The sequence below is a fragment of the Oncorhynchus tshawytscha genome, unplaced genomic scaffold (genome assembly GCF_018296145.1).
Source record: "Oncorhynchus tshawytscha isolate Ot180627B unplaced genomic scaffold, Otsh_v2.0 Un_contig_3761_pilon_pilon, whole genome shotgun sequence".
In the NCBI taxonomy this organism is placed as follows: domain Eukaryota; kingdom Metazoa; phylum Chordata; class Actinopteri; order Salmoniformes; family Salmonidae; genus Oncorhynchus; species Oncorhynchus tshawytscha.
In genome coordinates, this window is record NW_024609794.1 from 89,678 (window position 1) to 111,504 (window position 21,827).

The 21,827-nt window shown below is 45.1% G+C and overlaps 2 protein-coding genes across 2 annotated transcripts in view; one reads left to right on the forward strand and one right to left on the reverse strand.

Moving 5' to 3' along the window:
* The window catches only part of trak2 (trafficking protein, kinesin binding 2), a 63,938-nt gene that overhangs the window by 22,266 nt on the left and 19,845 nt on the right, over nt 1–21,827 (reverse strand). Inside the window, exons 4-7 of the mRNA XM_042318148.1 lie at nt 1,367–1,414; nt 770–846; nt 542–658; nt 176–385 (exon numbers count right to left, since the gene is read on the reverse strand). Of these exons, the coding sequence (XP_042174082.1) occupies nt 176–385; nt 542–658; nt 770–846; nt 1,367–1,414 (452 nt within the window). The remainder of the gene's footprint in view (nt 1–175; nt 386–541; nt 659–769; nt 847–1,366; nt 1,415–21,827) is intronic.
* LOC112238707 (zinc-binding protein A33-like) lies at nt 6,813–8,129 on the forward strand. The gene has a single exon (XM_024407242.2). The coding sequence runs from the start codon at nt 6,823–6,825 to the stop codon at nt 7,717–7,719; it is 897 nt and encodes a 298-aa protein (XP_024263010.2). The 5' UTR covers nt 6,813–6,822; the 3' UTR covers nt 7,720–8,129.

Genomic DNA, 21,827 nt, shown 5'->3' on the forward strand with positions numbered 1-21,827 from the left:
GGGCCCACACGAAGCGTTTAAAAGCCTGGACCGCATAAAGTGCACAGTCGAAGTAGAATTGGCACGGACCACAGATCTGGGATCAGATCACCCTACCGTTTATCCTAACCTTAACCCTATGGGTCCTGGTCAAAAGTAGTGAACTCTAGGAAATAGGGTGTCATGTCAGCTATACCTCAGAGCGTAGGGCCAGGTTCTCCTCTTCCAGATCAGACATTTTCCCCTGCAGGGCCTCCAGCTGGCTGAGGGCCACAGCTGGTGCTAGGGGTTGGCGGGGGTGCAGCGGCGTTGAGCAGCTGGAATCAGTCTCACTCTCCTCCGAAGCGCTGGCCACCATCCGCAGCAACTCATCCTTTTTCCCCAGCTCATGTTGTAGCTGGTGCACCTGGGACAGGGGGGGTCAGAGGGGGTGTGGGGTGGACAGTAGTGTTTGTGTGTGTGTGTGTGTGTGTACAGTAGTGTGTGTGTGTGTGTGTACAGTAGTGTGTGTGTGTGTGTGTGTGTACAGTAGTGTGTGTGTGTGTACAGTAGTGTGTGTTACCTGGTCCAGGGCCTGTGCTAGCTGTTCCTCCACAGACTCATTGCGTTCCTGGAGGAGGTGGTTCCTCTGAAGCAGAGACTGACCAATTCGAGCGGCCAGCTCCAAGTCCCGGTCCCGCTGCAATCAATGATACCATGCAACAGTTAGTCCACCAATCACGCGGCCACAATCATCAATGGCAACTAATCACCGCCATGTGTCAAAGACCGTGCACCAATGAGAGCCCACCTCAGCCAATAGGTGTGTGACAACCTCAATGTCATTGTAGGTCTTGGTCATCTGCTCCACCCTATCAGCACTGAGGACTGGAGAGAGAGAGAGCGAGAGCGAGATAGATAAGAGAACAAGAGAGAACGAGAGAGAGGGAGAGAACGAGAGAGAGAGAGCGCGAGAGAGACAATCAAATTTTAGCAGGGGAACAAGAAAACACACCAGCATACACACACATACATGTATAATGTACACACACACCAAAATAAGCAGCACGTTCATGCACAAAGACACAGACTATATATGCTAATGCATGCGCCTCCATGCAAGCACACCAACTTTCCTGTGAAACAGCCTTACACACTACAAGCTATGCATCCACACACTACTAGATGCCAGGACAAGCCCACTAGTGGCAGTAGACTTAGTGTGTGAGTGTCTGCTGTCCTACGGTATAGCAAGAGAGAGACTCCAGAGCTCCAGGGGGCCACTCAGCTTAGTCTAATCCAGGTTTGAGAGCACCGTCTGGGCCTACTGGAGAACTGAAGCCCCCCCTCGCGCTCTGGAGCTATCCGTGGAGAAAGATGCAGAGAGAGAAAGAGGGAAGCACTTTACCTCGGGAGCCAGGGTGAGAGTAGGAAGAGGGATCCAGGGAAAGATAAGCTGGAGAAAGAGACAACGGAGGACAGGGAGGGGAATGAGGGGATAACAAGGAGAGAGAGAGAAAGAGATGTTAGATGGCAAGAAAGAGGGGAATCAGCTGAGCAGAGAGAGAATAACCTAGGAGAGAAATACCATCTGAGCAGAGAGAGAATAACCTAGGATAGAGAGATACCATCTGAGCAGAGAGAGAATAACCTAGGATAGAGAGATACCATCTGAGCAGAGAGAGTATAACCTAGGAGAGAAATACCATCTGAGCAGAGAGAGAATAACCTAGGATAGAGAGATACCATCTGAGCAGAGAGAGAATAACCTAGGAGAGAAATACCATCTGAGCAGAGAGAGAATAACCTAGGATAGAGAGATACCATCTGAGCAGAGAGAGAATAACCTAGGATAGAGAGATACCATCTGAGCAGAGAGAGAATAACCTAGGAGAGAAATACCATCTGAGCAGAGAGAGAATAACCTAGGATAGAGAGATACCATCTGAGCAGAGAGAGAATAACCTAGGATAGAGAGATACCATCTGAGCAGAGAGAATAACCTAGGAGAAAAATATCTAAAAATCAGGAGAGCAATAGAGAGATAGAGGGAGAGAAAAAAGATAGTGAGGAGCAGAGATAGAGGGACAGAAAGAGAGAGCAGAAGCAGGAGAAATCATGTGTGTACTTTAGATAGGGTTAGGGGGATTAGGATGAGTGGTTTGTTTGGGTTCAGCACCTGACTCAGAACCGCAACCCCAGCAGCGCTGCCAGATGGCCCTGGGTAGAGAGATACCAACCCATTTTATTTATTACGGTCAACCTTGACCCCTGGCCTCCAACCCCAGCCTGACCCTTTACACGAGGTCAACCTGGTAACCATCAAATAAAACAGCATTCTATGTAATACTATGTGTGCATCATGTTTATCGCAATTCAGCTTGTAAATGTAAGGGAAAATCCATTGGCAACGTCATGTCGAGTCAGTGGCAGTGTACCTAGCCTAACGCCTCTGGTGACGGGCAGACCAGCAGCAACAGAACACAGCAGACTAGGAGACAGTGCTCCTCTGGTGACGGGCAGACCAGCAGCAACAGAACACAGCAGACTAGGAGACAGTGCTCCTCTGGTGACGGGCAGACCAGCAGCAACAGAACACAGCAGACAGGAGACAGTGCTCCTCTGGTGACGGGCAGACCAGCAGCAACAGAACACAGAGTGCTCCTCTGGTGACGGGCAGACCAGCAGCAACAGAACACAGCAGACTAGGAGACAGTGCTCCTCTGGTGACGGGCAGACCAGCAGCAACAGAACACAGCAGACTAGGAGACAGTGCTCCTCTGGTGACGGGCAGACCAGCAGCAACAGAACACAGCAGACTAGGAGACAGTGCTCCTCTGGTGACGGGCAGACCAGCAGCAACAGAACACAGCAGACTAGGAGACAGTGCTCCTCTGGTGACGGGCAGACCAGCAGCAACAGAACACAGCAGACTAGGAGACAGTGCTCCTCTGACGGGCAGACCAGCAGCAACAGAACACAGCAGACTAGGAGACAGTGCTCCTCGGGCAGACCAGCAGCAACAGAACACAGCAGACACAGCAGACAGACAGTGCTCCTCTGGTGACGGGCAGACCAGCAGCAACAGAACACAGCAGACTAGGAGACAGTGCTCCTCTGGTGACGGGCAGACCAGCAGCAACAGAACACAGCAGACTAGGAGACAGTGCTCCTCTGGTGACGGGCAGACCAGCAGCAACAGAACACAGCAGACTAGGAGACAGTGCTCCTCTGGTGACGGGCAGACCAGCAGCAACAGAACACAGCAGACTAGGAGACAGTGCTCCTCTGGTGACGGGCAGACCAGCAGCAACAGAACACAGCAGACTAGGAGACAGTGCTCCTCTGGTGACGGGCAGACCAGCAGCAACAGAACACAGCAGACTAGGAGACAGTGCTCCTCTGGTGACGGGCAGACCAGCAGCAACAGAACACAGCAGACTAGGAGACAGTGCTCCTCTGGTGACGGGCAGACCAGCAGCAACAGAACACAGCAGACTAGGAGACAGTGCTCCTCTGGTTTCAACGCTGTTTACTGAAGCTGCAGTACCAAGTCACTTCACTACTTGTATTAAAGTCTCCATTTTGATCAATCACAGATACAACATGTACATACTTCTCATCCTAGTTTTTCCTTCTACTTTTTATTTTGGGGGCTTTTGTATTTGGCATTTGATTTTTGAATGATATTGTACTGCATTTTTGAGAAGAGTTAGCGAGCGTTTCACTGTACTGTGTGCACGTGCCTAATAAAGGTTGATTTCATTGACTGGCCATATTTGATTGTGAAAGTGGAAGTATAAAGTGCATAACTGTCCTGCTCCTCATCGTTCTACACACAGCTACACAGTCAACCTTCTGTCAAGACAAAAAGGGACCCCCCCCCCCCAGGTAGGTAGAGAAAGAGATTAACCTGGATTATTTACTCCGTAATCACACTGCTTTGTGTTTCTCACCTGTTCTTTTTTTTTTTTTTACAAAATCTAGAATAATTTGCGAATTGACAATGTTACAAGTATGTTAAATGTCACTTATCCAAAATGTGAAAACATTTACATTGAAGTCATTTAGCAGACGCTCTTATCCAGTGAGTTACAGTTAGTGAATTCATCTTAAAATAGCTAGGTGGAACAACCACCTCAGTCATAGTAAGTATATTATTTTATCTTACAACTCTGTATTAAAAGCAGGGTCTGTCTGTGGAAAACTGAATCAATATCATTTCGGTAGAACTACATGTACATACACTCGTCTTACCATATAAAGATAAATGTAGTATTCAAATAGTGAATTTCTATGTAATTTTGGCTAATTCCAGGAAGTCCTTTCATGTTATAGTTGCTCCACAGACAGACATGGAAAACGCTGACTTATATCACAACTGCTAGGGGCTTCCTGTCCTGACCATATTTGGTAAGAAGAGGTCCAGTGCAAGGCAGAAGGAAACTGAAAGTGGGTTGATGTTTTTTCACAGATCTCCATACAATTTTATGTTCCCAAAACTTGTTTTGAAAAAGGTCCACTAAGTTTTGTAGACTTGACTCATTGACAACCTTTCAACCTGTATACAGATTGGACGTTTCATCCATCATTTTGCTCCTCTTGTCTGCCTTATCACTGGACAAAATAAAGGTAAAATAAAAAAATAAAAAAAACTTCCTCTTCTTACCAAATATGGTCAGGACAGGAAGCCCATAACAAACGTGAGGATATCCTCTATATGTGATCCATCCCCGTTCTCCTTATCACATCTATAGTGCATCCATAACCATAAAATGTCCTTCCTGGAACGAGAAAGCCTTATACTGAAATTCGCTATTTGAATACTAGAGGACAACCTGTCACATCCACTAGGGGCTTCATCTCCTTACCATATCTGAAACTGGGTTGACATTCAGCAAAACGTCTTCAGAGATGAAAATCCGATCTCACTACAATTTTCTGTTCCCAAAACTAGAATCCGTTATGAATAAAATCCACAAGGTTTTGTAGTCTTGGCTCTAAAGTCCAACCACAGACATCCACACAAAGAGACACAATTATTGAACTGGGAACATTTCCATGCTGTGAGAAATTTGACAACATGACGTCACAATCACAATCAGAAGGATCGGGAACTGTTTCACGCTGGGAAGATGTTTATATTTGACACACTTCACGTATCAGTCTGGCATGTGGCAAACCACCTCATTTAAACAGTTTGAGTGCATGTCTGTAATGGCAGGTATTATTCAAAACTACTTGTCAGCGATTGGATCACACGTTCCATTCAATCAGAGGACGGTATAATTCAAAGCACACTATTTGGTTGCGTGGGTTTTTGTCCCAAATACACCCCCTGTTTCTAAGGAGGAAGCTGATTGGACCAGCCAATTTTTTTCTTATTCCAAACGCCCTTCTGTTGGAGAAAGCCCAGACTTATACGTGCAGTAAAACAGAATGGTGAACGCAGCAATCAGTCTGGTGCCACAAGGTTATGAACGATCTAAGGTGAGCTATACGAATATTCGGTTCCTCCACAGAGTGAGAAAAGGTTTGGCACTTGGGACAAATGCCTGTGACAGATAGCGTGCAACATTTTAAAGTAGTCAACGGAGTGGGACTTGCTGTGGGTTAGGGAGAGATCAGACACTACTGAGCAGACACTACTGAGCAGACACTACTGAGCAGACACTACTGAGCAGACACTACTGATCAGACACTCCAGTGTGGAAGGTGGCAGTAAATCACCAACATTGGCTCTACAACCCCTCAAAAACAGGAACGAAGAAAATGTACCAACTACTTTAAAATGGAGCTGGCCCTCCATGACACTCCCCAATGCCAAAGATAAGAGGTTCCACGTGCACCCTCTAAAACCTGCTAGAGACAAAGTCCTGACATCAGGGACTTGGGTTTTGGATTTGTCCTGAATGTTTTTGGCTTGTAGATGTTTCTGTGGAGGGTTTAGAAACAAATGGAAGGATTTACAAAAAAGCATTAAGGTTGTCCCGTTCCACTCAATAGCTGAAGGCGTGATAGACCCCCCCAAAAATGGGACCTATTCAAACAAAGGACTGATCTCCTCTGGCTCAGTAGGTTACAGCCCCAAACGCTGTGATGTTCACACAGAGTAAGACCAGCCAACATGAAAAAATACAAAAGCATTTGGTAGAACTGAAACAAGACCACTTTCTCTTGGTCACAGATGGACAAACATCACTTTGTACTTAAAGCGGAAGTTGCAACAAGTCGGCAGGCATTTGAATGGCATCTGTGCTCAGAGCCAGCAGGGAAGACCATTCACTATCATCAGTTCTATGAATTGGTGCCATATTGTACTTTCACAAAATATATTATTTTACAGTTATAAGGAAGGTGAAATCATATAGTTAGTCAATAGATCATTTAATTATTACTATATTTAGATATATTAGATATTCAAATGTTAGCATCATTTTTCTACTATGTACTTGAGCTTGTGTCCTCAAAAGTGAGTGACTACACCTCAGCAACTAAAACCATTTTTACCAGGAAGGTGAGATTTTAACCATATGCAGCATTATTAGTTATTGTTTATGGCCCTCTCATGATTGGGTATCAATGTCTATTAAGGTATAAATCTACTTTTTGCTATGACCTCTAACAGGATATATCTAACTCTGTGGCTGTCCTTTTATTGCCATTCTGTAAACTAAAGTAGTCTAGTGGGTTAGACTTGTTCTGGGTTAGGGAGGGATCACAGGATTCCATCCAAGCCAGTGGAAGGGATCAACCAATAAATCATGTTCCTGAACAAACACTCCAGTACAGCAGGGGGCAGTAAAACACTAAAATGAAGACAGCTACATTTCTAACTCTATGGTCTTCTATTAGGTTTCAGAAATGTCCACCTCCAGCAATGTCCTGTCTGAAGAGCAGTTCCTGTGCTCTATCTGTCTGGATGTGTTCACTGATCCAGTCTCTATTCCATGTGGACACAACTTCTGCAAGGCCTGTATCAGTGAATACTGGAACACCACTGCCCTGTGCCAGTGTCCACTGTGTAAGGACACATTCAATAGAAGACCGGACCTAAAAACCAACACAACACTCAGAGATGTTGCAGATCATTTTAAGAGGATGAAGGTCTCAGGCAGAGAGGAGTCCTCTTCCAAGCCTGGAGAAGTAGCACAAGTGCAGCAGATGATCCAGGAGCGACAGGATCCTGAGCTGAGGAGGTTACGGCAGTGGTCAGTGGATGTGACTCTGGATCCTGATACAGCACACTGCAAGCTCATTGTGTCAGAGGACAGGAAACAAGTGAGCTATGGAGACGTACGGCAGATTCTCCCTGACCTCCCAGAGAGGTTTGAATGTTATCTATCGGTCCTGGGAAAGGAGGGCTTCTCCTCAGGGAGATTCTACTTTGAGGTTCAGGTGAGAGGGAAGATTGAATGGCAGGTAGGAGTGGCCAGAGAGTCCATCATCAGGAAGGGCCCAACGGCTGTAAGCCCTGAGGGTGGACTCTGGGCTCTGTATATGAATAGGAATAAGTATATAGCCGAGGACACACACCATATCCCCCGCTACCGGAGTCAGAAACCCCAGAAGGTGGGGGTGTTTGTGGATTACAAGGAGGGTCAGATCTTCTTTTATGATGTAGAAAACATGTCTCATATCTACTCTTTCACTGGTTGTACCTTCACTGAGAAGCTATATCCATACTTGAACCCCTGTGATAATGAGGAGGGTTCAAACTCAGCCCCATTGGTCATCTCTCCTGTCAATCACATTGACTGAATTGGGGTCCAATAAGGCAGAAGTGCTGATAATATTGGGCCGCTTTCAGGGGGTTTGCCAAGGAGTCGCAAAACAAAATTTCACAACACCTGGACAGGTGTTGAACATCACGCCAGAAACCGCATCAATATGATATTATAATCTCAAGCATGACTGCAATATATCTAATGATTGGTTCATTTGTAGAGCATCTTTTAAATCAGAGGATTATGCTTGAAATCTGATCTACCGTAGAATATTGTTTTAGTTTGTCTTTTTTCAAATTTATTTTCCCCATGTTTCAGTATAGTGTGTTGAGACGTTGTTTGGATTAATTTGGGAGTATGTCCTGAATTATCCAAATCTAGTACAATGCATCCAATTTCTTGTGACTTTGTTTTCATTGTATGTGGTCAATGTCAAATAAACATAAATACAGTGAATAAATGTGTTGTTCTTGTTTTTATGAGTCTAAATTGTTTATAAGGACGATGCATCCCAGAGGGCAGTGGAACAGAGGGGTTACTGCAGCAGTGCATTGTAGTAATCTGAGACCCACACTGACCTCTCGATATGGCTGTTCCCTCCACCTCCCTCCACCTCCCTCCACCTCCCTCCACCTCCCTCCACCTCCCTCCACCTCCCTCCACCTCCCTCTACCTCCCTCTACCTCCCTCTACCTCCCTCTACCTCCCTCTACCTCCCTCTACCTCCCTCTACCTCCCTCTACCTCCCTCTACCTCCCTCTACCTCCAGCACCAAGGGTTAAAATACATACAGGCCCTGGTGCCATCTGAGACACATGAAGAAACAGACATGTTCACTGGACCAACACTGGGCTCTGATACATTTATACATGACTTGAACACACAAACAGCTAGTTTTCCTTTACCAACACAAAATTCATTGTCAAATAAACTAAACTAAGCCAAGCAGAGGAAGTGCAACAGTTAAGTTCTGTCCAGAACAGGGAGGAGTTGAGAGATACCTTTTTGCTACAGTGAAAGTACAAGTGCATAACTCTCCCCTCTTGACAGAAGGTGGACTGTGTAGAGGAACGAGGAGCAGGAAACACACCCAGGTACGTACAGAAACACAAATATTAACCTGGACATTGGTGATTATTATTTTAATAAGTATTGATCTTTGTTAAATTCAGACTAAAATCTGATAATTGACAATGTTACAAATACGTTTAAAGTTACTTCTCCACATGTAAATAATAAATGTGTTCCATAATATACAAGAGTAGGTAAAAAAAAAAACACATCCTGGATCTCTGGTCTCGACCTACTCTGGATTAAAAGCATCGTCTGTCTGTGGAACACTGAATAAATATTGTTTGGGTAGAACTACATACACTCGTCTTAGCATCTAAAGATATATTTAGCATTCAAACAGTGAATTTCTATCCAACGCTGACTCATTCAAGGAAGTCATCGATATGGTTGCTCCACAGGTGGAAAGGGGGAAAACCCAGATTATTTACAGATACAATGGCAAGAAAAAGTATGTGAACCCTTTGGAATGACCTGGACTTCTGCATAAATTAGTCATCAAATCTTATCTGATCTTCATCTTAGTCACAACAACAGACAACACAGTGTGCTTAAACTAATAACACACAAATTATTGTATTGTCTATATTGATTACATACTGGAACACCCTGTGCCAGTGTCCACTGTGTAAGGACACATTCAATACAAGACCGGACCTAAAAACCAACACAACGCTCAGAGAAGTTGCAGATCATTTTAAGAGGATGAAGGTCAGAGACAGAGAGGAGTCCTCTTTCAAGCCTGGAGAAGTAGCACAAGTGCAGCAGATGATCCAGGAGCGACTGCTGAAGGTTAAGGAGATCAAACTCTCAGTAGAGCTCAGCCAGAGAGATGCAGAGAGAGAGATAGCAGGAAGTGTGGAGGTCTTCACTGCTCTGGTGCGCTCCATTGAGAGAAGTCAGGGTGAGGTTATTGAGGTGGTTGAGGAGAAGCAGAAAGCAGCTGAGAGTTGTACCTTCACTGAGAAACTATATCCATTCTTTAACCCCTGTGATAATTCTGAGGGTCCAAACTCAGCCCCATTGGTCATCTCTCCTGTCAATCACACTGACTGAATTGATGTCCAATAAGGCAACAGATGACTTAATCTGATGGAGCAAATAACAATTAGAGTAACACTTCCAATTGTAAAGAGTGTTGATAATAATGAGGCACGTTCCAGGTGGTCTGCCATGCAATCACAAACCAAATTTCACAACACCTGGACAGGTGTTTAACAACATTTTCCCACCAAAGTACGTTCATCTCTAGGAGACAGAGCGCGTCTCCTTCCTGAGCATTATGGCGGCTGTGTGGTCCCATGGTGTTTGTACTTGCTTATTATTGTTTGTACAGATGAACGTGGGACCTTCGGGCATTTGGAAATTGCTCCCAAGGATGAACCAGACTTGTGGAGGTCTACAATTATTTTTCTGAGGTCTTGGCTGATTTCTTTTGATTTTCCCATGATGTCAAGCAAAGAGGCACTGAGTTCAAAGGTAGGCCTTGAAATACATCCACAGATAAACCTCCAATTGACTCAAATGATGTCAATTAGCCTATCAGAAGCTTCTAAAGCCATGACATAATTTTCTGGAATTTTCCAAGCCGTTTAAAGGCACAGTCAACTTAGTGTATGTAAACTTCTGGCACACTGGAATTGTGACAGTGAATTTTAAGTGAAAAAAATCTCTAAACAATCGTTGCAAAAATTACTTGGGTCATGCACAAAGTAGATGTCCTAACCGACTTGCCAAAACTATATTTTGTTAACAAGAAATGTGTGAAATGGTTGAAAAACAAGTATTTTTTTCTTCTCAACCTTTCGGTTACTAGTCCAACGCTAAAAATAAAAATAAAATTAAAAAAGGCCCCAGAGTCTGCCACACCACTAACCAAGGGGCACCACCAAGCAAGGGGCACCATGAAGACCAAGGAGCTCTCCACAGGTCAGGGACAAAGTTGTGGAGAAGTACAGATCAGGGTTGGATTATAAAAAAATATCTGAAACTTTGAACATCCCACAGAGCACCATTAAATCCATTATTTAAAAAAAATGGAAAGAATATGGCACCACAACAAACCTGCCAAGAGAGGGCTGCCCACCAAAACTCACAGACCAGGCAAGGAGGGCATTAGTCAGAGGCAACAAAGAGAGCAAAGATAACCCTGAAGGAGCTGCAAAGCTCCATAGCGGAGATTGGAGTATCTGTCCATAGGAACACTTTAAGCCGTACACCCCACAGAGCTTGGCTTTACAGAAAAGTGGCCAGAAAAAAGCCATTCCTTAAAGAAAAAAATAACACATTTGGTGTTCGCCAACAGGCATATGGGAGACTCCCCAAACCTATGGAAGAAGGTACCCTGGTCAGATGACACTAAAATTGAGCTTTTTGGCCATCCCATCACCCCGAGAACACCATCCCTGGGATGTTTTTCCATCGGCAGGGACTGGGAAACTGGTCAGAATTGAAGGATGGCGCTAAATACAGGGAAATTCTTGAGGGAAACCTGTTTCAGTCTTCCAGAGAGTTGAGACTGGGATGGAGGTTCACCTTCCAGCAGGACAATGACCCAAAGCATAGTGCTAAAGCAAGTGGTTTAAGGGGAAACATTTAAATGTCTTGGAATGGCCTAGTCAAAGCCCAGACCTCAATCCAATTGAGAAACTGTCATATGACTTAAAGATTGCTGTACACCAGCGGAACCCATCCAACTTGAAGGAGCTGAAGCAGTTTTGCCTTGAATAATGGGCAACATCCCAGTGGCTAGATATGCCAAGCTTATAGAGACATACCACAAGAGACTTGCAGCTGTAATTGCTGCAAAAGGTGGCTCTACAAAGTATTGACTTTGAGGGGGTGAAGACTTGAGTGCAATAACTACTCTGTTTTTTTGTTTGTTTCACAAGAAAATATATTTTGCATCTTCAAAGTGGTAGACATGTTGTGTAAATCAAATGATACAACCCCCCCCCCACCAAAAAAACTACTTTAATTCCAGGTTGTAAGGCAACAAAATAGAAAAAATGCCAAGGGGGGTAAATACTTTCGCAAGCCACCGTAAACCCACACAGCGTCTGAGAAAGCAATGGCCAATGAGTGACTTATTAACGGTCTGACAAACATGGTTGAACCTTTGTCTGCAATAAAATGACTGAGACGATCTCTCTGCTAAGGCAAAGACACTGTATATTATGACGAGATGGTCTCCGCCCTAACAATTGGAGTCGTCCCAGAGGTGGAAAGGCTGGCGGTCTGCTTATCACCGTAACCCGCATGGACAGATTCACGGGATTGGACCCTCTCGCTTCACCTCTTCCTCTCTGGCTAAGGTTTCTGCTTCAGAAACACTTCCTGTCTAGAGTTCAAGGGTAGGGGGTCATCAAAACTGGTTGTCCTTAGCTTTGAAAAAACATACCATATTACAGAGTAATTTCTTTATGAATTAATAATAAACCATTATGATTTTGAATGATCTATTTTCAGATTTATATTCAAAAGATATGCAGTAGAGGGGAATGAGAAAGCGTGGGAGATTAGGACCTCAGATCTAGGCTAGTCTTCAGATCTAGTCTTCAGCGTTACAGTGTAAAGCCTCTGATCTAGGCCAGTCTTCAGAGTGGCATACTGGTATTAGTGCTGAGTCCTATAAACCAACCCCACATGTGATCTAGTACTACTCTGTCAGCAGGCAAGACTAGGGTAGGCCTATAGATCACCCACAGATGACAAAAGCACAATTCTGATTCTCCCTTTACTATGGAGCGATATTAGTGCAGCAGTGTGTGCTCGGGCTTTGATCCTTGAGGAGTGAACGAGTGCACACTTGTCATAAATTAAGCTTATGATTAATATGCTGTGAATAAAACACAGCAAACTCCTTGGGGTTAGGGTGATTATATATCACAGGGAGGGGAATCAGTAGCCGTGTCCAAATATCCATACTTGCGTCCTAAATTGTAGGCCGTTTGAGTATGCGAGAAAATAGTTTAATAGTGTGAGATTTCGGAAATCTAGTATACTTTAAATGCCCGGAAGTCATACTCATTTCGACTAGGACAACAGCTGATCAATTAGACATGGTATGCGCTACCTTAATCAACGAATAGCAGGAAACAACGCAATCGTGCATGACGCGTTCTCAGTATGCGAAAATATTCTGTTTTATAGTATGTGAATTTGATCAAATAAAGTATGCTTTATGCCAGAATGTTATAGTGATTTAGGCTTTTCATCTGGTAGAATTCGCTGCACAGTTTACAGGAATTTCGCAGCCAATGCCTTAGTTTTTATATTTAAATCTCTTCAAGTAAACAACAAAACAACCTAGAAGATGGTGAATAGCTCAGCTTCTGCAGTGGAGTCCAAATGTAAGTAGTTTTTGTTCTCCTTAAAATGATCATGACCATTTGTTAAGGGAATTTTTATCTGTAATGACTAATTATGTATACATTTCAATCAGGATGTACTAATCAGAATACTATTATGTTACTGTATATGTACTAATCAGAATACTAAATGTTACTGTATATGTATGAATTTTCTTATCTGATCCCAGTACTGAAAATAATGTGTGTGAATGTGGTCAAGAGTTTAGTAACAATGACGGTCTGTTCCTTGGTACAAATGAATCAGACTGGCTAGAATGCTTATCTACACAAGAAAACCTTGACTCGTAAATTATATTAAATTGGTAGGGAGACGGATGCGGGAAGGCTTGAGACACAGCCTTGGTACTGGAACGGAGATGGCACGGGGTAGTGTTAGAACTAATGACGTCATTTTCAGTTTATAACCTGTGGTAACCTGTATTGTGGCAGTACTCTCTTGAATAAAGGCTGTTACTTGACTTTTAAGACCGGGCTCTGTCCATTCCTATAAAATAAGGGTCTTACAAATTCTTGTGAATTGACAGAGTGTTTAATTTTAATTGGGAATTAAAACAGAGGAATACAATTCCTTCAACACCATTTCGACGTACCGTTACAACATACCTGCAGCATGCCACCGCACTTCATGTAGCTACTTACGTGATTCAGTAACACTAGAAGTTATAACTGTTCAACAGTAACGTTGGCATCGGGGTTACTTGCTGTTGAGCGACAATGTCATATCATTACTCTAGCTAGCTTTTAGTTGTAAAAATCAGGACTTGTGTTCAAACTTGTTACAGGGTCTGATGACAATACCAGGCATTTCATTCAGTGGTGAACACCGCAGGAGAAATGCCGCAAAAAAGTAAGTCATGAGGCCGTAGTTCGCGCTCTTGCCACCTCACTAATTATTGCCACTAGCTATAGTGAACCTAAGTAACACGGTAGCCTACACTTTTCCACAGCGGTGCTCGTCTCAACACTTCTCTGTCTCCTGATTTGTCACGTCGGTTTATCTGTGTTAAACTGCTTGTAAAGTGCATGCTATGCATTAGTTTCTACCTAAACGGGTACAGTCTGAATAGGTCTAGCTAGCTAGACCGGTAAATGTTTACTTACAACATTCAAAAGTGCACTTGCATGGTAACAATAAGTTGAAAGAAAATAATAAACTAGCAAGAGCAGTGAGCAGGTATCACTTCGCCAGAGCTTTCTGCATTACTAAACTAAGTAAACCATATTTGGTATAATAATAAGCGCTGACATTTTTATTGCATAATCAAACAAACAATCTCATGAGTAGCCAAGCTGGTTGGCTAGGTCAACCAATAGAGGCCAAGTCTGAGAGGGACAGTGGATGGCTTGATCAGAGGAGATGACCAGGGAGATGGTTGATGAAGATGGAGTCCGGTAGTGATCTTGTAGCGGGCTAGCTACTCTGGGAACCAGCGGGTTCGGGCCATGGATTTACTACATACTGTTTACTGAACAGTACATGCTAAATAGTAAGTAGTACGATTAATACACCATATGCAGTTTAAGTAAGTAGTAGGCAAGCCAGAGTCCGAACTCGGCCAGTTCTAGTCGCTGGGTTTCTAAGTGACAGAAGACGTTGGATGGATGCCAACTGATGTAATTTCACTTGATCATGCTGCCTGTAAAAGCTAACTAGGCCGAGTCTATATCAAAACAATCAAGACTGATAGTTAGGAACATCCAGGTGATGCTAGACACAGAATACGTAAAGAAAGTCTTACTATCAACTTAAGTCTTCCTCTATAAATGAATCCATCACATTTTAGGCATAACTGTTTTACAGTAACAGTTGTTAAATCTTTACATTAGATCTATCCTCATCCCTCCCATCCTAACACTCCCACTTATCTCTCTATACACACACATTCACTCCATTCCAATCCACACCCCCTTCGTCTCTGGAGGGTACCATTCAGTGGGGATAAGGGCGCCGGATTGAGACTCATTAAAATATGACATGCCATCTCTGTCTGGCTGCCCCGGGGTCTAATAGCTGCTGTTTTCAACTCTCTAGAGACAGCAGGAGTGGTAGAGCTACTCTTAATGATCGGCTATGAAAAGCCAACTGACTTGTTGCAGCCTCGACAACTACTGTGATTATTATTATTTCACCATGCTGGTCATTTATGAACATTTGAACATCTTGGCCATGTTCTGTTATAATCTCCACCCGGCACAGCCAGAAGAGGACTGGCCACCCCTCATAGCCTGGTTCCTCTAGGTTTCTTCCTAGGTTTTGGCCTTTCTAGGGAGTTTTTCCGAGCCACCGTGCTTCTACACCTGCATTGCTTGCGGTTTGGGGTTTTAGGCTGGGTTTCTGTACAGCACTTTGTGACATCAGCTGATGTAAGAAGGGCTTTATAAATACATTTGATTTGGTTTCTGTACAACACTTTGAGATATCAGCTGATGTACGAAGGGCTTTATAAATACATTTGATTTGGTTTCTGTACAACACTTTGAGATATCAGCTGATGTGCAAAGGGCTTTATAAATACATTTGATTTGGTAACTGCATGGCGGTCTTCATTTACCCTCAGAGAGAAGTGGAGCAAACGTCCCACTGGCCCTTATCTGAACAGGAGCTTAACGCCCCACTGAACAACCCTCCAGACAGTACACTTTGTTGGCTGTGCCAAGAGAAACTGTCTGACCCCCTAAATCTTACTGTACCCCTTTACTGTCCCAGTAGGCTGCATTGCATACATACAGTACATGCCAACGCCAACACACACCGTCCACACACCCACGCACCGTCAACACACCCAAGCACCGTCAAAGCACGCACACATGCATCGTCAACGCACACACACACGCATCGTCAACACACACACACCACCACAGCTCCTCTTCTTTCAGAGTCCATAACATCCGCAATAACAGCGTTGCTGTTGTTCAATGCCCTTCACTGATTATCCAAAGACACAGGTGATATGTGATCTGAGTGTATTACATGACAACCAGAGAGTACTGTGCCAGCTCTCTGCTACTGCCAGACTGACTGGCACCTGAAGATGACATCACTGCAGTATGGAGCAGATCAGCCTGGGTTCCAGAATGAGTAGTGATGTACTGTTACCTGAAAGACTGTCTACTTGTAACCACATACCACATGTTTCAATGTAAACAGTTACATGGACACATGATTTCCTGCCTGCTACGACACACACACTCTGCTGCAAAGTTATGAGTGCATCCACACACACACTCTGCTGCAAAGTTATGAGTGCATCCACACACACAGAGACTCTGCTGCAAAGTTATGAGTGCATCCACACACACAGAGACTCTGCTACAAAGTTATGAGTGCATCCACACACACAGAGACTCTGCTACAAAGTTATGAGTGCATCCACACACACATAGAGACTCTGCTGCAAAGTTATGAGTGCATCCACACACACATAGAGACTCTGCTGCAAAGTTATGAGTGCATCCACACACATAGAGACTCTGCTGCAAAGTTATGAGTGCATCCACACACACAGAGACTCTGCTACAAAGTTATGAGTGCATCCACACACACAGAGACTCTGCTACAAAGTTATGAGTGCATCCACACACACAGAGACTCTGCTACAAAGTTATGAGTGCATCCACACACACAGAGACTCTGCTACAAAGTTATGAGTGCATCCACACACATAGAGACTCTGCTACAAAGTTATGAGTGCATCCACACACATAGAGACTCTGCTACAAAGTTATGAGTGCATCCACACACATAGAGACTCTGCTACAAAGTTATGAGTGCATCCACACACATAGAGACTCTGCTACAAAGTTATGAGTGCATCCACACACATAGAGACTCTGCTACAAAGTTATGAGTGCATCCACACACATAGAGACTCTGCTACAAAGTTATGAGTGCATCCACACACATAGAGACTCTGCTACAAAGTTATGAGTGCATCCACACACATAGAGACTCTGCTACAAAGTTATGAGTGCATCCACACACATAGAGACTCTGCTACAAAGTTATGAGTGCATCCACACACATAGAGACTCTGCTACAAAGTTATGAGTGCATCCACACACATAGAGACTCTGCTACAAAGTTATGAGTGCATCCACACACATAGAGACTCTGCTACAAAGTTATGAGTGCATCCACACACATAGAGACTCTGCTACAAAGTTATGAGTGCATCCACACACATAGAGACTCTGCTACAAAGTTATGAGTGCATCCACACACATAGAGACTCTGCTACAAAGTTATGAGTGCATCCACACACATAGAGACTCTGCTACAAAGTTATGAGTGCATCCACACACATAGAGACTCTGCTACAAAGTTATGAGTGCATCCACACACATAGAGACTCTGCTGCAAAGTTATGAGTGCATCCACACACACAGAGACTCTGCTGCAAAGTTATGAGTGCATCCACACACATAGAGACTCTGCTACAAAGTTATGAGTGCATCCACACATAGAGACTCTGCTACAAAGTTATGAGTGCATCCACACATAGAGACTCTGCTGCAAAGTTATGAGTGCATCCACACACACAGAGACTCTGCTGCAAAGTTATGAGTGCATCCACACACACACAGAGACTCTGCTGCAAAGTTATGAGTGCATCCACACACATAGAGACTCTGCTGCAAAATTTTACTAACATGCACGCACACAGACTAACTGAACCCTGCAGCTCTATGACCTAGGAGACATCAACATGTTCTGCACTCACACGCCCAGCGACACGCACGCCCAGCATTTCTAAATCATCACCTTCCACAGCAACATTCTCATTGAGAATGTTAAAGACCAGCATGGCCGTTTCACCCTTTACTCTCCTCCCCCTCGCCGTCTGTCTCCCGTGACGCTGCCGGATCCTGGCTCGACACTCAGCTGCACTTAGAAGACCAGATCAGTGGATTCCTCTGTCCTTGCCAGGGACAGCCGCTGAGGCTGCACACACACGCACACGTCTCTGTGCCGCTCATATGGAAGAAACATCAAGAAAAAGGGGATGTGGAGAAACATTCACCCGACTATTACACTGAGTTAAACACACAGCTGTACATATGAGCACGTTCACCCAAGCACACACACACACACACACACACCCTTCTGCCCTGATCTCATCTAGGGCATAGCCAATCAGAACGAGCAACAGAGAGCGAGAGCAAGTGAGAGAAGAGAGAGACCAAAAGCACCATTGGCTCAGAGGGACAGGGCCTGTCCAGTGTGTGTTGTTTGACAGAGACACTGAAGCAGACACAGAGCTCTTATTAGAACTGTACCCTCTCTACACCATGACTGTCCTGTCAGTCCCACCAGATCACCACGTAACACTGCCCTGTCAGTCACACTGTTCACCCCGCTGTCATCCAGAAGGCGAGGTCAGTACAGGTGCATCAAAGCTGGGACCGAGAGACTGAAAAACAGCTTCTATCTCAAGGCCATCAGACTGTTAAACAGCCACCACTAACATTGAGTGGCTACTGCCAACACACTGTCAATGACACTGACTCTACTCCAGCCACTTTAATCATGGGAATTGATGGGAAATTATGTAAATATATCACTAGCCACTTTAAACAATGCTACCTTATATAATGTTACTTACCCTACATTGTTCATCTCATATGCATACGTTGATACTGTACTCTATATCATCGACTGCATCCTTATGTAATACATGTATCACTAGCCACTTTAACTATGCCACTTGGATTACATACTTATCTCATATGTATATACTGTACTCGATATCATCTACTGTATCTTGCCTATGCTGCTCTGTACCATCACTCATTCATATATCCTTATGTACATATTCTTTATCCCCTTACACTGTGTATAAGACAGTAGTTTTTTTTTTTTGGAATTGTTAGTTAGATTACTTGCTCGTTATTACTGCATTGTCGGAACTAGAAGCACAAGCATTTCGCTACACTCGCATTAACATCTGCTAACCATGTGTATGTGACAAATAAAATTTGATTTGATTTGATTTGATTTGATTTGACACTGGATCACCACATAACTCTGTCCTGTCAGTCACACTGGATCACCACATAACTCTGCCCTGTCAGTCACACTGGATCACCACATAACTCTGCCCTGTCAGTCACACTGGATCACCACATAACTCTGCCCTGTCAGTCACACTGGATCACCACATAACTCTGCCCTGTCAGTCACACTGGATCACCACATAACTCTGTCCTGTCAGTCACACCATCAACACCATCACTGCCCTGTCAGTCCCACCATCAACACCATCACTGTCCTGTCAGTCCCACCATCAACACCATCACTGTCCTGTCAGTCCCACCATCACTGCCCTTTTCAGTCCCACCATCACTGCCCTTTTCAGTCCCACCATCAACACCATCACTGCCCTGTCAGTCCCACCATCACTGTCCTGTCAGTCCCACCATCAACACCATCACCGCCCTGTCAGTCCCACCATCAACACCATCACTGCCCTGTCAGTCCCACCATCAACACCATCACCGTCCTGTCAGTCCCACCATCACTGCCCTTTTCAGTCCCACCATCACTGCCCTTTTCAGTCCCACCATCACTGCCCTTTTCAGTCCCACCATCACTGCCCTTTTCAGTCCCACCATCAACACCATCACTGCCCTGTCAGTCCCACCATCACTGTCCTGTCAGTCCCACCATCAACACCATCACCGTCCTGTCAGTCCCACCATCAACACCATCACCGTCCTGTCAGTCCCACCATCAACACCATCACTGCCCTGTCAGTCTCACCATCAACACCATCACCGTCCTGTCAGTCCCACCATCAACACCATCACTGTCCTGTCAGTCCCACCATCAACACCATCACTGCCCTGTCAGTCCCACCATCAACACCATCACTGCCCTGTCAGTCCCACCATCAACACCATCACTGCCCTGTCAGTCCCACCATCAACACCATCACTGCCCTGTCAGTCCCACCATCAACACCATCACTGCCCTGTCAGTCCCACCATCAACACCATCACCGTCCTGTCAGTCCCACCATCAACACCATCACTGCCCTGTCAGTCCCACCATCACTGTCCTGTCAGTCCCACCATCAACACCATCACTGCCCTGTCAGTCCCACCATCAACACCATCACTGCCCTGTCAGTCCCACCATCAACACCATCACTGTCCTGTCAGTCCCACCATCAACACCATCACTGCCCTGTCAGTCCCACCATCACTGCCCTGTCAGTCCCACCATCAACACCATCACTGCCCTGTCAGTCCCACCATCAACACCATCACTGCCCTGTCAGTCCCACCATCAACACCATCACTGCCCTGTCAGTCCCACCATCAACACCATCACTGCCCTGTCAGTCCCACCATCAACACCATCACTGTCCTGTCAGTCCCACCATCAACACCATCACTGCCCTGTCAGTCCCACCATCACTGCCCTGTCAGTCCCACCATCAACACCATCACTGCCCTGTCAGTCCCACCATCAACACCATCACTGCCCTGTCAGTCCCACCATCAACACCATCACTGCCCTGTCAGTCCCACCATCAACACCATCACTGTCCTGTCAGTCCCACCATCAACACCATCACTGTCCTGTCAGTCCCACCATCAACACCATCACTGCCCTGTCAGTCCCACCATCAACACCATCACTGCCCTGTCAGTCCCACCAGATCATAGAACACTGCTCTGCCAGTCACACCGATGAATACACAACAGGAAGTGATGAGAGCAAGGTACTTTTACCACGGATACAAAACACCGATTCCACCTCTTCCCTGTAACTAGAAAGTCACACAGGAATCCCATTCTTTGATGTTCATACCGTTCTTCTGCCATCCCGGGATTTACAGTATCCAGATGTTCATACCGTTCTTCTGCCACCCCGGGATTTACAGTATCCAGATGTTCATACCGTTCTTCTGCCATCCCGGGATTTACAGTATCCAGATGTTCATACCGTTCTTCTGCCACCCCGGGATTTACAGTATCCAGATGTTCATACCGTTCTTCTGCCACCCCAGGATTTACAGTATCCAGATGTTCATACCGTTCTTCTGCCACCCCAGGATTTACAGTATCCAGATGTTCATACCGTTCTTCTGCCATCCCAGGATTTACAGTATTACCAGCATAGAACACAAGACGCATAGACGCTTTTAGCTAAATGCACAAACCAAATGCAAAGACAAATTCAGCTCGTAAAGTTATAGAAGTACAGCTAGTAGCCATTTTCGGTGCGAGTGGACATTGGGGCGGCAAGTAGCCTAGTGGTTAGACCAGTAACCGGAAGGTGGACATTGGGGCAGCAGGTAGACTAGTAACCAGAAGGTGGACATTGGGGCAGCAGGTAGACTAGTAACCAGAAGGTGGACATTGGGGCAGCAGGTAGACTAGTAACCGGAAGGTGGACATTGGGGCAGCAGGTAGACCAGTAACCGGAAGGTGGACATTGGGTAGGCAGGGTAGACTAGTGGTTAGAGCGTTGGACTAGTAACCGGATGGTGGACATTGGGGGCAGTTAGACTAGTGGTTAGAGCGTTGGACTAGTAACCGGAAGGTGGACATTGGGGGCAGTTAGACTAGTGGTTAGAGCGTTGGACTAGTAACCGGAAGGTGGACATTGGGGCGGCAGGTAGACTAGTGGTTAGAGCGTTGGACTAGTAACCGGAAGGTGGACATTGGGGGCAGGTAGACTAGTGGTTAG